Raw genomic sequence first — 14,277 nt, 5'->3', positions numbered from 1 at the left:
CTTCACAAAAGTGAGAAGACCGAATTTATTTGGGATTTGTAAAGTTTTTATCGTAAGACTTGCTCCAATAATGTAACTTATTCAAGCGTTTTCCACGAAAGAGTCTCGGAACTTTGCAGAACTGCAAAATAAGAAAGCGGTCACTTTGACCGTGTAGATAGGTTTAGTGTTAATGGACCACGCGCTTCGAGCGCATCTCTTCATTGTTCTAAATACATCTTTTTTTTCTACATTTCACAAGAGAAAAATCGATAAGGCAATTGTACTCGCCAGATTAAAATCCTTATCGTTATCGATTATTAACCGCATTGGTAAAGCTGTGGCGGCCGATAAGCCGGCATAATCTGAAATCTACCAGCATCGTATAAAAGAGGATCCATGCCAGAAATCTGCATCAAATCACCACGATGTCTCTGCAGTTCATTGTCTCAGTCCTCCTTTTGGCGACTGCCGCCTCCGGTAAGAAGAACTTAATAGACAATTATCTTCGTAATTCTTCCTATCGAACTTCGATAGATTCGATGTATTCTCAGCTGTTGAATCTATAAGCTATAGAACTCATTACAATAATTGTACTAATAATTATACTAGTATACTATATACTAATTGTACTAATAATTATACTACTATACTATATAGTAATTGTACTAATAATTATACTAATTAGTATTAATATTATATTAATAATAATTAGTATAATTATTAGTACAATTAGTACTAATAATTATTTAGTACTAATTATTATTAATATTATAATAATTATACTAGTTATTATTAATATTATAATAATTATACTAATTATTATTAATATTATAATAATTATACTAATTATATTACAAGTATCAATGCTTCGCAGTTCTTTTAATCCTTGCCATGCAACTTCGTTAAATACAACGGGTTGAATTACAGATTCTATAATTTATCAATAGCTGCTTCCATTCAACAAGAAATCAATTGAATCAATTTAATTGAATGAGAGCAATTCATGTTACACTAAAAAAATAGAATCTTCATTCACGGAGCACATTAGTACAATTCTAATTGATTTGTCTGCAGCAACGAGACCCTACAGAGGTCTCACGTTGTTCGACTTGAATCCTCGAGTGGTTGGAGGAGCGGAGGCCAAACCAGGCCAATTCCCATGGCAAGTGTCCCTGCAATGGGGTTTCTCCGCCTCAACCTCCCATTTCTGCGGTGGTTCCATCATTGACGCCCAATGGATCGTCACAGCTGGTCACTGTGTGCAAGCGGTTCCAAGTTTTGGTCGGCTCGTGGTCAAGGCAGGCAAACACAGTTTGAGATCTGCCGAATCTGCCGAGCAGACAGTGACGGTTGTGAAGACCTTCGTTCATGAGAAATACCCTGGGTAAGGAGCGAGATCCTAAGAGAACCTTCCTTTTTTACGAATGCAGCAAATCAGTTCTGATTACAATACAACTTAGTAATAATTGCCAATGGCGTTTGATTCGTTCACTTCATTTTAACTCCGAATGGATTTCGATTTAGCGATTCGAATTTAATTGTGAATGGAGTTCGACTCGATTTTGATTTCGAATGGATTTTGGCCTGATTCCATCTCGATTCTGAACGGACTTTGATGGTGAATGGCTGTGTTACAGTGACGTCGCTCCCAACGACATCGGCCTTCTGAAGCTCGAGAAGCCTCTGACCCTGAACAACAACGTCCAAGCCATCAGCTTGCCAGTTGCAGGAAGCTTACCGTCCGGAAGTGCCCTCTTGTCTGGTTGGGGATCCACGTCAAGAACGAACAGCCCCGTCATGCCTGACAAACTCCAGTACGCATCCTTGCCATTGATCGACTACGAAGCCTGCAAGAAAGCCATCGAAGAACTGACTGGACCGTCTCCATTGGACCCGGTCAACGTTTGCAGCGGCCCTCTCACTGGCGGATACTCCGCTTGCAGCGTAAGAAAGAAATCTGATTTTAACCTCACCTCAAGCACTCCAGTAGATCGTGTAACAAGTTCGTTCGCGGACCTCTGTCGCTTAGGAAAAGCCAAGAAAAATTACGCGAATTCAAAGCGATAGTTCAGGCGGATTTTAAGATACGTTCTCGTAGAGTTATTTCTATGCAACTTTTGGCTTAAATGAAAGCTGAAAGTGTCTATTTTAAGACAGGGTAGATTAGGCTGAGATTGTATAAGTCCGTTCGCGTCGACGATTACATTTTCTTACAAGAAAACGCGAACGGTCGCAATCGAGTGGATTAAAAGATTTTATACCACTGCTTTCCTCGCGGTGCTCATTGCTATCAATTTCTGATAACGAGAGTTTCTCCTCGTAGTTACGTTTCTATTTGCTATGGAATGTTGCTTTTACTTCGCACGAATATCTCAATTACGGTTTCCGTAACAGGGTGACTCCGGCGGCCCACTGGTTCTCAACAACAAAGGCAAGAACGAGCTGATTGGAATCGTTTCATGGGGCATCATGCCATGCGGCACTGTCGGCGCGCCATCAGTGTACACTAGAACATCTGCATTCAACGCATGGATCCAGGAGAAGATAGCTAAGAACTGAGCCTCTCGATGGAACACGCTCTACGTGTACCTAAGTTTATCCGATATTCCTATGATTTAAACATGAAACAAAGGATAAAAATACTACTAACACAGAAGCTATCAAAGTGAACAAAGAAATGGAAAAAAAAAGAATTGTTCAGTATTAAAAACGTTTTACCCAAAAACCATGGATTATTATTCATTTCGAGATCTAACCCTTAACCCTTTGCACTCTCGATTGGTGACTCTGAGGCACCACTAAAATTATTATATCACGTTCCAAAATAATTTTTATATTAATAAAGTTTAGGTTTAAAAAATTGTTAGAAGTTGTATGAGTTGTACGAGTCACCACAAGTGACTCGTCGACGAGTCACCATAAGTCAGAAAAATCATTTTTAATTTACAGTTAAAACGGCTTCGGGTTAAACTCGATCCAATGCTGTCATCACATTTATGTTCAGATTCATTTTACCAACACTCGTGAGGTACTATTCACTGCGAAGTGTAAACCTAAACTCGTGCCACTACTATGTACCAATTATATTAATTGTTAGACTTCGTCAAAACTGTTCCTCTTCCATTGGCTCGGTCGCCTCGCGCCAGCCGAGCTCGCCTCTCATTGGTCATTGTTTTTCGTTAATAACTCGTTAACGGTGCCTCGGAGAAAATGTTCGCAAAGGAAAAAGTTGCTTCAAATGACCTGCGGAACCCGCCACTTCCGGATTGCGAGACATTTTTGGGACACCATGTATAACCATGTTTCACTCCTCCTCCAGTTTTGGATGGACGATCCATCGCTTCAATCAAAATAACTGCAACATCTCAAGCAATCCTCCGATATTTCAAATTCAGTGTATCGTTCGCAGAGCTAAGGAACTCAGACATTCCATAGTAAATCATTAGAGGAGTGAAAACCTGGACCACCATTGACGCAACCCATTTGCAATCATCGATGGCCCAATGGAACGAGAACCAGTTCCAGTCTGTAGGAAGAAAGATCATTCCAGTTCCTCCTCAGGATGTTCTTCCGCGATCGGGCCACCTTGACACTGACCACTCTCGCCGAGACGCATTCGATCCTGATTGCTCGAACGGCTCGAAGCGACTCCGCGCGATGCGCCTGCAAACATCGATCATCATATCGACCGCCGTTGCTTTGATCTGTTCCGCGATGGAGGGTAAAACAACGCGATCGAGTTCGTCTTTTTTATCTCGTTAATCTAATCTCGCTTTCCAGTGGCAGAAACGATGTCAAGATCAGCGATGCTGGCGCAGCGGCCAACCAGGATCGTCGGAGGCAAGGACGCCGAGAAAGGACTGCATCCTTGGCAGATGTCGGTGCACTGGGGCGACAGATCGAAGAAGATTCAGCCGAGACACGTCTGCGGCGGCAGTCTGTTGACAGCAGGTTGGGTGCTGACGGCAGGACACTGTGTCACCCTTGCTCCTTCCAAAGGGGAGTACCTGATCCTTGGTGGGAAGTACAAACTCGGCGTTCCGGAGGACACCGAGCAGAGCAGGCTCGTCAAGAACGCTTATGTTCATCCACTATACGACGGGTGAGTCCAAAAATGGATTTAAAGATTAAGCTTCGAGTAGATGATGAAGTAGTGAGTACTCTATGAGTACTTCGTTTAATTTTAATATAGTGTGCACGATTATTTAGAAATAGATAGATTTAGAAATGAAGCCTCAGGTAGCCGATAAAGACGCCAATTCATTAACCATTTTACTTTAATAGTGCACAATTAGTTTTAGGTAATAGATTGAGAGGCGAAGCTTGTCACAGTTTTAATTAATTTAATTGTATTTTATTTTATTTTATTTTAACAACGCGCACAATTAGTTTCAAATAGATTGAAAAATGCAGTTCAGCTGTTCGACTGTTTCATTTAATTATAAAACTATACACCTTGCGACTTCATTGTTTCCAGACGAAGGCAGAATAAATGCACCCATGCTGTAACACTGAAGTAAATTACAACTAAGCAAATTCCCTTTTTCATACATAATCAAATCATTACAAATTAAAAATTAAATTTATAGTTATACATGAGAATAATTCTATTTGGTAACATTTAGTTCCTCCTTATTCTAAAATATTCCAAGCTCTTGTATCACCTAAGTTTCGTTTAAAAATGATTGCTCCAGGACCGTAGCACCGTACGACATTGCCCTGATGAGCCTAGAACAGCCTTTCGACCTGAACCCATTCGTTTCGACTGTGGCTTTGCCATATCCGGACTCGATACCATCCGGAGATGTCATGCTGAGTGGGTGGGGTAGTATCGGAAGAACACGACGTCCAGAGACCCCGGAGAAGCTGCAGGCAGCCGTGTTGCCTATCGTCGATTACGCTTTGTGCAAACTCACATTGGGCAAGAGCCTGAAGAGGAAAGACAAGAATCCTCTGCATCCGACAAATATTTGCACCGGACCTTTGGATGGAAGCTTGTCAGCTTGCAAGGTAGTCTTTATTCTGAGATTACGTTTTCAATGTCCATTGTTAATACGTTATAAAGTGCATTCGAAGATATAGCGTGGCGTTTGTTTGTACATGATTTTATTATTCCTCGACTTTTAAAATATAAGATATCACAACCAATAGAAGATAAGAATATTATAACCAATAAAAGGTACCAATAGAAAGATGAGAAATATGAATTTTCATATCTGCAATAAATCATATCTACAACTGTCAATCCAAAAGAATTGCAGCTAGTAAAATGACCCAAATGGAGAAGAAAGTAACTTGAATCTTGAATTATAACAACAAAAAATTGGATTAATATTTTACCGAATTATTTACGTTATTTTTTAGGGCGATTCCGGAGGTCCTCTGGTGAGAAGGAACGATTTCGGCGAAGCGGAAGTGGTCGGCATAGTTTCCTGGGGACTGTTCCCCTGCGGTGGTAAGAACGCCCCCTCGGTTTACACGAGAGTGTCCGCGTTCGTAACGTGGATCATCGTGATCATGTTAAATTATTCCTAATCGCTGCTCATCGATGTTATCACACTCCTAATCGGACTACACCGATTAAGAAGAATTTCCTGACAACTGTGTTATAAATACACGTACTTCGTTCCGATAAATAGATAGAATTAAGTGATCGAATTCCTCGCGGAGATTGCAGAATGCATTGTTAAAAATATGCGGCATTAAAAGACAACGTATCTTCGATAGACCGATCGTTCTTATCGCGTTCGTCTCCCCACCCACTTCGCGATCCTTCTTTCTGTATCGTAACCGACTTGCAAATAAAAACGCTCCTTATCCAGAAGCCAAGCTATCCAGCCGAGCGATCTTCCATCTGTTTTTATTAAATAAATAATTCTCACATAAACGTTGCCACACGGCACATCCACGGTGCGCAGGTACACGATACAGATACGCTAACGATCATATTTATACAAGCATCACGACCGTCGAGATCGACTCTTCAAACTGTCCAATCATCCCAGCTAATTACAAGCTCTTGCAAGCTTCCGAGACGACCAGCACAGCAGCTAAAGCCTCCTTCGCCGTTGGGATGATGTAGCGGGATGGTAAAACGAAACCATGCTTCCCGGTGTCCCTCAACTCGATCGTGTAGGTGTACTTCATCTTCAGGATGGCCTTGGCCCAGTCGTCGGAGCCTCCCGATGCTGCGTAAAGGGTGGTCGCGCTGTTCCCGACGGTGTAGGCGCTATTCTCCCCGCCTGCCTTCCTCATCGCCATTGCCATGTCCCTGCCGACATTCTCGAGGTCGGCGTAGTCAGGTGGAACCCGCCTGTCGTAGCCCCATGGGTACAGAATGAACTGGCCATAGCTGTGGAAGGTCAGGTATGCCTGCACAGTGATCGGAAAAATGGTCGTTAATGGTCGATGATCTCTAAAACGTTTACAAATTAACGCTAATGCTACCGAGCATTATAACTGAAAAATATTGCTTTATAAGCATAGCAACACTGAATTCATTTAGACCTGATTCATTCATTTCGGACACCTGATTTCTGTTAGGATATGTGCTCGGAGTTAAGAAGCTCATTCGATCATTTCCCACGAAAAAATTGCTACGGAAAAATGGTCGTTAATGGTCGATGATAATCGCGAAGATCTCTAAAACGTTTACAAATTAACGCTAATGCTACCGAGCATTATAACTGAAAAATATTGCTTTATAAGCATAGCAACACTGAATTCATTTAGACCTGATTCATTCATTTTGGACTTCTGATTTCTGTTAGAATGTGTGCTCGGAGTTAAGAAGCTCATTCGATCATTTCCCACGAAAAAATTGCTACGGAAAAATGGTCGTTAATGGTCGATGATAATCGCGAAGATCTCTAAAACGTTTACAAATTAACGCTAATGCTACCGAGCATTATAACTGAAAAATATTGCTTTATAAGAATAGCAACACTGAATTCATTTAGACCTGATTCATTCATTTCGGACACCTGATTTCTGTTAGAATGTGTGCTCGGAGTTAAGAAGCTCATTCGATCATTTCCCACGAAAAAATTGCTACGGAAAAATGGTCGTTAATGGTCGATGATAATCGCGAAGATCTCTAAAACGTTTACAAATTAACGCTAATACTATCGGAGCATTATAACTGAAAAATATTGCTTTATAAGAATAGCAACACTGAATTCATTTAGACCTGATTCATTCATTTCGGACACCTGATTTCTGTTAGAATATGTGCTCGGAGTTAAGAAGCTCATTCGATCATTTCCCACGAAAAAATTGCTACGGTTTCAGCAGTTTCTAAATGAAGATTTCGAGATGATTTTGATCGGCACGGTAGATTTAATGTTTAATTAACACTAAACCTTCCAAGCAGTAATACTAACTGGCATGTACTGCTTCACAAAACTGAGAAGACCGAATTTATTTAGAATTTGTAAAGTTTTTATTATAAAACTTGCTCCAATAATATAACTTGCGTTTTCTACGAAAGAGTCTTAAAACTTTGCAGGAACTTTGCACTAAACCTACCAAGCAGTAATACTAACTAGCATGTATTGCTTCACAAAAGTGAGAAGACCGAATTTATTTAGAATTTGTAAAGTTTTTATTATAAAACTTGCTCCAATAATATAACTTGCATTTTCTACGAAAGAGTCTCAAAACTTTGCAGGAACTTTGCACTAAACCTACCAAGCAGTAATACTAACTGGCATGTACTGCTTCACAAAAGTGAGAAGACCGAATTTATTTAGAATTTGTAAAGTTTTTACTATAAAACTTGCTCCAATAATATAACTTGCGTTTTCCACGAAGGAGTCTCGAAACTTTGCAGAATTGCAAAATAAGAAAGCGGTCACTTCGACCGCGGTAGATTTAGTGTTAATGCTAGGGCGACAACGACCTTGAAATTAGCAGCGCTGGCTTCGAAGAAGTTCCTGATGGCGTTGGTCTCGGGCTCGGAGAATGGTCCAGAACCCGCGTAGATCTCCCGACAGGGGTCCTTGCTGGTCCCTTTGCCACCCCATCGGTAGCCGAAATTTCGATTAAGGTCTACACCGGTGCAGGAACTACCAATCGCTCGTCTCCTGTTCTTGCGCCATAGTCGGTCTCTCGTGAAAGTGTACTCGTAGCTGACGGTAAAACAGTTGGCGAGGTTTTAGGATGATTCGAGGAATCGTTGCTGAGTTATTATATTCGTTTACCCGTCGGGATTGGCTACGGGGAGGATGTAATAGTCAGCTTCGAGGCTGTCGCTGTTGTCCACCAAATAGTCAATGATGTAGGTCACCGCAGCTGGCGAGATCCATTCTCTCGCGTGAATACCGCCGTCGATCCACAATGCGGGGGCGTTCGGCTTCCCGTTACTGATTCTGAGTACCTACGGTATTCACCATTCGCCGTTCACCATTTATCAACAGTGGGGATATTTTTATGTTTTCCTTCCTTTTTGTTTTTGTTAGATAGAAACGTCTAAAACGGCGCGAGAGTAATTATCAAATCGAGAACGAGATCGAGAAATCTCTGAATAGTGCATTTGTTTCCTGTCTTCGCTGTAATTGGGGGCAATAAAGTTTACAGTTTCCGTAACGCAACGCTGATTCGAAGCCTTGAAGAATGCATAAAACGCAAAGAAATCTCTGCAATTAGACACAGAGAGATCTTCGAAAATTCTCTTCGTCTTTTCTCGCGCTCGATCGTCGAGCATCGCGAAGCTTGCAGCTAATGTCGCTTCGTCTTCGCTCGAAGCTATGAATAATACAATAAATGATAATGGAAATTGTCCAGCGATTACTCAACGCGCGATAAAAATATCGAAAATGGCGCAGAGATAATTCAATCAAGAGAGACTATGAAATCATCGAGTTTCACCGGGTTGATCGATCGTTCCGGTGAGACGGAATGCTGTTTCGAAAAATTAGTACCTTCAGAGATCTTCCTTCGACAGAGTTTCCAATGCTGACGACAGAGCAGACCGCGGGGAAGGTTTCGGCCAGGTAATGAAGGTAGCTGTGTATGTCGTCGAGTCTGTGGTAACTGGTCCATTCCATCCGATGACCTGGCGGGTATACCTTCAAGATTATTCAGAGATTGCACGTTCGACGCCCTTAAGTCGTACGTGAGTGCATTCCGCTCCGTGGATTCAGAGACGAGCGATTGGCAAACTTCGGAACAGGAAACGTCGATGGCAAGAGATTGGAACCACGATACGCTGACACATTTTTCAAGACGGGATAACTTTTATAAAAATTCAATGGAAGCCTCGAATCGTTCTTAGACGCTGGACTGAATACAAATTGCATTTAGTTCGAATGATAAAACGATTAAGAAATTATGCTTTCTCAACTTTCTCAGCTGGGTCTATGACGAAAATTATCGGAAGCGGTTAACATTGTTATGAAGTACTAACAATTAAAGATAGCGAAAATCGCGGTTTTACACGACTTTCGACCAAAAACTGAAAGAAACGTAAAGACTTGGGCATCTTTCAGTGCCTATTGTTTTAGGTTCATATAAGAAAAGTCGAGGAAGCTTCATTTCTTCATTAGTGCAATAAATTTTGCAAAATATCTTACGGTCGTCTTGTAAATTGATCAGTCTAACATCTAAGAAACAATTTAAATCATTTAATTCATTCTGAATTTCTTTGCACCCGAGTGGCGACTCTGAGGCGACGCCAAAAATTGCTGCACTATTTTCAAATGAATTTTTATACCAATTGGAAACACTACAAGGTAAAAATAAATGACTCGAGTTTCGAGTTAAAATAGTCTCGAGTGCGAAGGGTTAAAATAGTTATTCCGTTTAAAAGGGTGCCAACATGCTTTCCGCGGCGACAGTAAACAGACCAAAATCATCTACTTCGAATGTTCTATACTACAATCATTTTAATTAATCTAACGATTCCATGCAAAACTGATCACTGTAACTATACAGTGCCCCTCAGTATTAAAAATCATTAGCGTTTAAATTCGGTGTCTACGAATCTGCGATCGAAGCTCGTTCATCGATGAGAGCATAGTAAATGGTTCTGAATCGACGAAGCGGATTATGCGCGCAGAAAGCTCACCCCTAAAGCGCCAGGGAGCACCCCCACCGTATACACTAGGATAACGAAGAGGACGTGGACGTGGGTATCTACCTCGCACCCTGACTCCCTGCCACCAAGCGTAACGAGCTAGAAAATTACTCATAAGCTCAGTGATTGGTGGTAGTCGATGTTGCCTGTTAGTCTATAGATAATCGATAGTTTCTGGCTCGGAGAAATTTTAATTAACCGAAGAGCGAGAGAATTGGAAAAGATATGGCTTCGCAATCGACATAATCAGACTGCGGATCTTCGTGCGTCAATAACACGTGTAAAATTATGCAAAATTATGAGATACAAGTATTTCCTTTTATATGAGTGATTGATAGTGATTGATAGATCAGTTTAGTCGAATCAAGTTTATCAAGTCACATAGTCGACAAATTTAGGTGTTGTATTAATCAAAGTAGCTAACTCAGATTTTCCTCTAAATTTTCAGCGAACCGCCTACGCAGAAGATTGCACGAATTATATTGCACGAAGTTCCACGATCTAGACGCGATCTATAACTTTGTTAGAGATCGAAGATCTCACTTTTGCTAAGCAGCTAACAGTAACGCGAAACCCGTAGAATCCCGGCAACCAGTTTTCCCCGGATCATCGATCAATCGCAATCGGCGACGCGTTCAGCGTCTGCTATCCTCATTCGCGATTCCGTTCGAATTGTCGGAGATGCAGGTTTCTCTATCGTCGATTTCCAATCCATTTGGGCCCGCTGCCAATCGGAGCTGCCCGAAGATTTGCCTGGGAACGACCTAACGGGATTCGGATCGAGCACCGTGAATCGCGTAAACTCGCCCGGAGAGCAGCAGATCGATCGATCGGGCGCGCGCGCGTTGCAGAGACGCGTAACTGTTCATGTTAATCAGCATTATGGTACCGGAAGTGTGTGAGCAGGCTACATTGCCGCGAGGTTGCTAACCTCGTGCTGCTTCTTATCAGGACAACATTACCGTCGAACATCGCTCGACGGAGATCTGTCGATGACAGATGGTTCCTCTCGTATCTCTCGTAAGAATCTAGGTTACATTGAAAAGCGGGCATTCGAGGATTCACGAGAGCGGATCGCGCGATCCACGCCGGCGTGAACGATCCTGGTTGATCGTTAAGGATTCCTCGACGCGTTAGAATGTCGTTAGAGGCAGTTTCACACGATTAATTTTCCCGGTACGTCCGACGGAGCTGTTAAGCGGCGCTTATCAAAATCACTTTCGAATCGGTGCCCGGACTCGGCCGTTTGTTCCCCTCGGCTTTCTTCGGTACGTGACTGGACTGGTCACTGCCTCCTTGATGCCATTCGTGTCAGTGGAACGGGTAAAATGACAAGTGAAACATTTTTTCTTTCACTGGCGAGCAGCGAACGGGTTTCGTTCCACGGAAGCGTATGATGATCGAATAGAACGATTTTGAAGGAAGTAAAAAACGTTTCTATGATTATAGCTGGATCGTGGATCTCCGAAAATTTTCATTTTTATTCGTCGCGAGCGTATAATCATTGATTAAAATTATTTTGAGGCAACTGAACATTTTTCTGTGATTAAATGTAGTCTGTGGATTTTTATGGACTGTTTCAGTATTACGTGTCATATTGCAAAAATCAAAATTAATCACTTGCAAATCTAAGACTCTTATGAATCAGCTGCTATACTTCTTTGTTAATATTCTCACTAAAATGGTTTCTATTCAATAAATTATCAGGTTCTCTACTTGTGTTATTTTCAACAACGACCGCAATAGTTTTGACATTTTAGTAACCGATTACACTAACGTTTCTTTCACAGCTACGATGATTAGCACTTCTCTATTTTTAATCATTTTCCTGATAGAACGAGACCATTTTTGTTTCTCGTATGTCTCTATTTATTTTTGTTCCCAGATTTTGATGAACGAAGAGTCGAATTTTGTTTCGATTTAGAAGAAACGAATAATATTCATATTTAACAGACTATTATCGTAGACGGCTATTCAATTATAATGCACTTTAGCACATGGAATTAATAAAGATAGTCTCCCATCAATTAGAAAATTACTCCTCGTAAATTATAAAATAAAAATATAATTAAATCTTGTCCATATCTACACTGGCATTTTAAAAATCTTCACATGCCACAAATGCAATCCGCGATCAAATTATAATAAATTTTGAACCGATGAACGTAACATCCAATCGGTTACGAATTCTTCACTGGTGGACTGTAGATTCTATGGTTATCTTAAGCACTCGTTCCCGTTAATTCAAACGAGTATAAACAGACATTCAGACAGGGCAAAAGAGAATATCAAGCGAAGGCAGAATAGTAAGCAAAATCGACGATATCGTATTAAAAGAAAAATAGCGGGGTACGCACCAAAACGACCCTCCATCTCCTGCATTTCCTCTTCGGATGGCACTGGATTTTCTTCGTCTATCTCTTTCTGCAAGTCCTCGATCACTACATTATATTCAAGGTCCTTCTGTTTCAAGTAACGAGCGACTCTGGGAATTTCTTCCGAGCGGACCATCACGTCGACTGCTGTCTCGTTACCCAGCCATACGGAAAATACTGTTCAAAAAAAGGCAGAAAAACACTGTTTTTACTTCTCTCTTAGACCCACTATACTGAAACGAGGACTCCCTTGATTTTCGAATGGACGAATACTCGTACTTTGAATAAGAACTGCGCTATTCTTCGTACACTAATCAGTTATAATAGTGCCTTCTTGCTCAATCGTATTAGAAAATATTGACAGAAAAGTGGTATCTTCAGTTCTTTGATTTAACTGAATCCTCTTAAGTTAAAATTCCTTTATTATTCTTACCAAATTGAAATGAGAACGGTGACTGCATTCGACTTACAAATCAGCCATAATAATTTCACTGATTGCGTCTAGCTATTACTACTACCTAACATTGCACTGTACAATTTATACTTCGAAATGTTAAGAAAATTTCGTCGAATAAACCTTCGTTAATTATTCTAAATAGAACAACTCAATCGAACCATCGGAATGGCATTTCGTCTCTCAGAAATTTCTCCGTTCCGAAAACCAAGTGGAATCATTCTACCAGACACCTGAAGCCCATAAAGCTACTAACGTCCAGCCTCCTGGAAGTCCGTGGCAACGCTGGAGACGGACTGGCCTTCGGCAGCATTCACCCTCCACACTTGGGCGCCATCGTAAGACACCTTCGCGTCTCTCACCCTCACCGCTCTCTGGATGGTCTTCGAGTTCTCGGCGACAGGTTCGTCAACGATCTCGATCCAATCCGGGATCACGAAATCCCGACGCTGACGCTGCAGCACCGACGCTTCCCCGAGCGACGCGACGATAAGGAGGAAAACGAGCGTGGCCAGGCGGCCACGTGCACTGCGCGGTGTGCTGCTTTTCGCCATCCTCGAACGACTATCCACGGGTCTTCGACGGTCCTGCTTTTATGATATTCGACACGGTCGCCGATCGGGAGTAACGGGACTTAACGAGCCCGACTCGCATACTCCGAACGCGGGTCGCGTCGATAGCCAGCTTTGGGGATCTTTGACCCCGACTATCATCACCTGCGGAACTCATTGGATCCTGGCAGGTCGGCAGAATTTTTGGAATTTTCTTTGACCACCTAGTGGGATACATCCGATCCTTGAAGATTAGGATCGGTGTCGGATCAATTTCAAAATTCTGAAGCTGTCGGAATTTTTCTCGACGATCAAAGGAATTGTTTTGGTCTGTGATGGAGATAGGATCTTCTCTAGGTGCTGGAATATAGCATGGAATTTTTTCGATTGTTCTTGACAACCGGTTAGTTTTCATTTTGATCTTTGAAGATGAGGATTAGTGTCAGGATGATTGGTCAAGCTTTCGAAATTTTTTCTAGATGATAGAATGAAGTGTCTTGGTCTGTGATGGAGATAGGGTCTTCTTTATGTGCTAGAATATCCATAGAATTTTTTGGATTGTTCTTGACAATCGGTTAGGTTCGATTTTGACCCTTGAAGATGAGGATCGTTGTCAGGTTCATTGGTCAAACTTTCGGAACTTTTTCTCGATGGTGCAATGAATTGTTTCGGTCTGTGATGGAGGTAGGGACTTTTCTAGATCCTGGGGGATCCTCAAAATTGTTTGGATTGTTCTTGACAATCGGTTAGATTTGATTTTGACCCTTGAAGATGAGGATCGTTGTCAGGTCGATTGGTTAAACTTTGGGAATTTTTCCTTAATGATTGTTTTCGTCAGAT

The 14,277-nt window shown here is 41.6% G+C and overlaps 2 protein-coding genes across 3 annotated transcripts; one reads left to right on the top strand and one right to left on the bottom strand.

Annotated features, from left to right (window-relative positions):
* Positions 1 to 303: 303 nt before the first annotated feature.
* LOC117224761 (transmembrane protease serine 9) lies at positions 304 to 5,806 on the top strand. Its single transcript, XM_076521009.1, has 9 exons — positions 304 to 459; positions 1,057 to 1,366; positions 1,620 to 1,926; positions 2,377 to 2,538; positions 2,615 to 2,682; positions 3,429 to 3,703; positions 3,763 to 4,084; positions 4,677 to 4,992; positions 5,347 to 5,806. Exons 1-9 carry the CDS (start codon positions 408 to 410, stop codon positions 5,515 to 5,517), a joined length of 1,983 nt encoding a protein of 660 aa, XP_076377124.1. The 5' UTR covers positions 304 to 407; the 3' UTR covers positions 5,518 to 5,806.
* On the bottom strand, positions 5,797 to 13,463 carry LOC117225053 (carboxypeptidase B). 2 transcript variants are annotated; one of them, XM_076521241.1, is made up of 7 exons: positions 13,143 to 13,463; positions 12,415 to 12,609; positions 10,049 to 10,156; positions 8,904 to 9,037; positions 8,184 to 8,359; positions 7,883 to 8,111; positions 5,797 to 6,354 (listed from the first exon to the last, which is right to left on the bottom strand). In XM_076521241.1, the coding sequence occupies exons 1-7, from the start codon at positions 13,438 to 13,440 to the stop codon at positions 5,992 to 5,994; spliced, it is 1,503 nt and encodes a 500-aa protein (XP_076377356.1). In that variant the 5' UTR covers positions 13,441 to 13,463; the 3' UTR covers positions 5,797 to 5,991. The 2 variants fall into 2 exon arrangements, with proteins under 2 accessions (XP_076377356.1, XP_033334259.2); XM_033478368.2 differs by lacking the exon at positions 10,049 to 10,156 and having other exon boundaries at positions 13,143 to 13,458.
* Between the last annotated feature and the right edge of the window lie 814 nt (positions 13,464 to 14,277).

This window comes from Megalopta genalis, chromosome 4, assembly GCF_051020955.1.
Source record: "Megalopta genalis isolate 19385.01 chromosome 4, iyMegGena1_principal, whole genome shotgun sequence".
NCBI classification, from domain to species: Eukaryota; Metazoa; Arthropoda; class Insecta; order Hymenoptera; family Halictidae; genus Megalopta; species Megalopta genalis.
This window is presented reverse-complemented; position numbering and strand designations above follow the sequence as displayed.

Excerpts from the sequence above, each read along its gene's own strand:
- LOC117224761 (XM_076521009.1), top strand. The coding sequence starts at position 408 with ATGTCTCTGCAGTTCATTGTCTCAGTCCTCCTTTTGGCGACTGCCGCC. Across the intron at positions 460-1,056 it reads TTTGGCGACTGCCGCCTCCG|CAACGAGACCCTACAGAGGT; the intron begins GTAAGAAGAACT and ends ATTTGTCTGCAG. Across the intron at positions 2,683-3,428 it reads GAAAAAAAAAGAATTGTTCA|AGGAGTGAAAACCTGGACCA; the intron begins GTATTAAAAACG and ends GTAAATCATTAG.
- LOC117225053 (XM_076521241.1), bottom strand. The coding sequence starts at position 13,440 with ATGGCGAAAAGCAGCACACCGCGCAGTGCACGTGGCCGCCTGGCCACG. Across the intron at positions 8,360-8,903 it reads TCGAAGGAAGATCTCTGAAG|GTACTCAGAATCAGTAACGG; the intron begins GTACTAATTTTT and ends TGAATACCGTAG. Across the intron at positions 8,112-8,183 it reads CCCGTAGCCAATCCCGACGG|CTACGAGTACACTTTCACGA; the intron begins GTAAACGAATAT and ends TTTTACCGTCAG.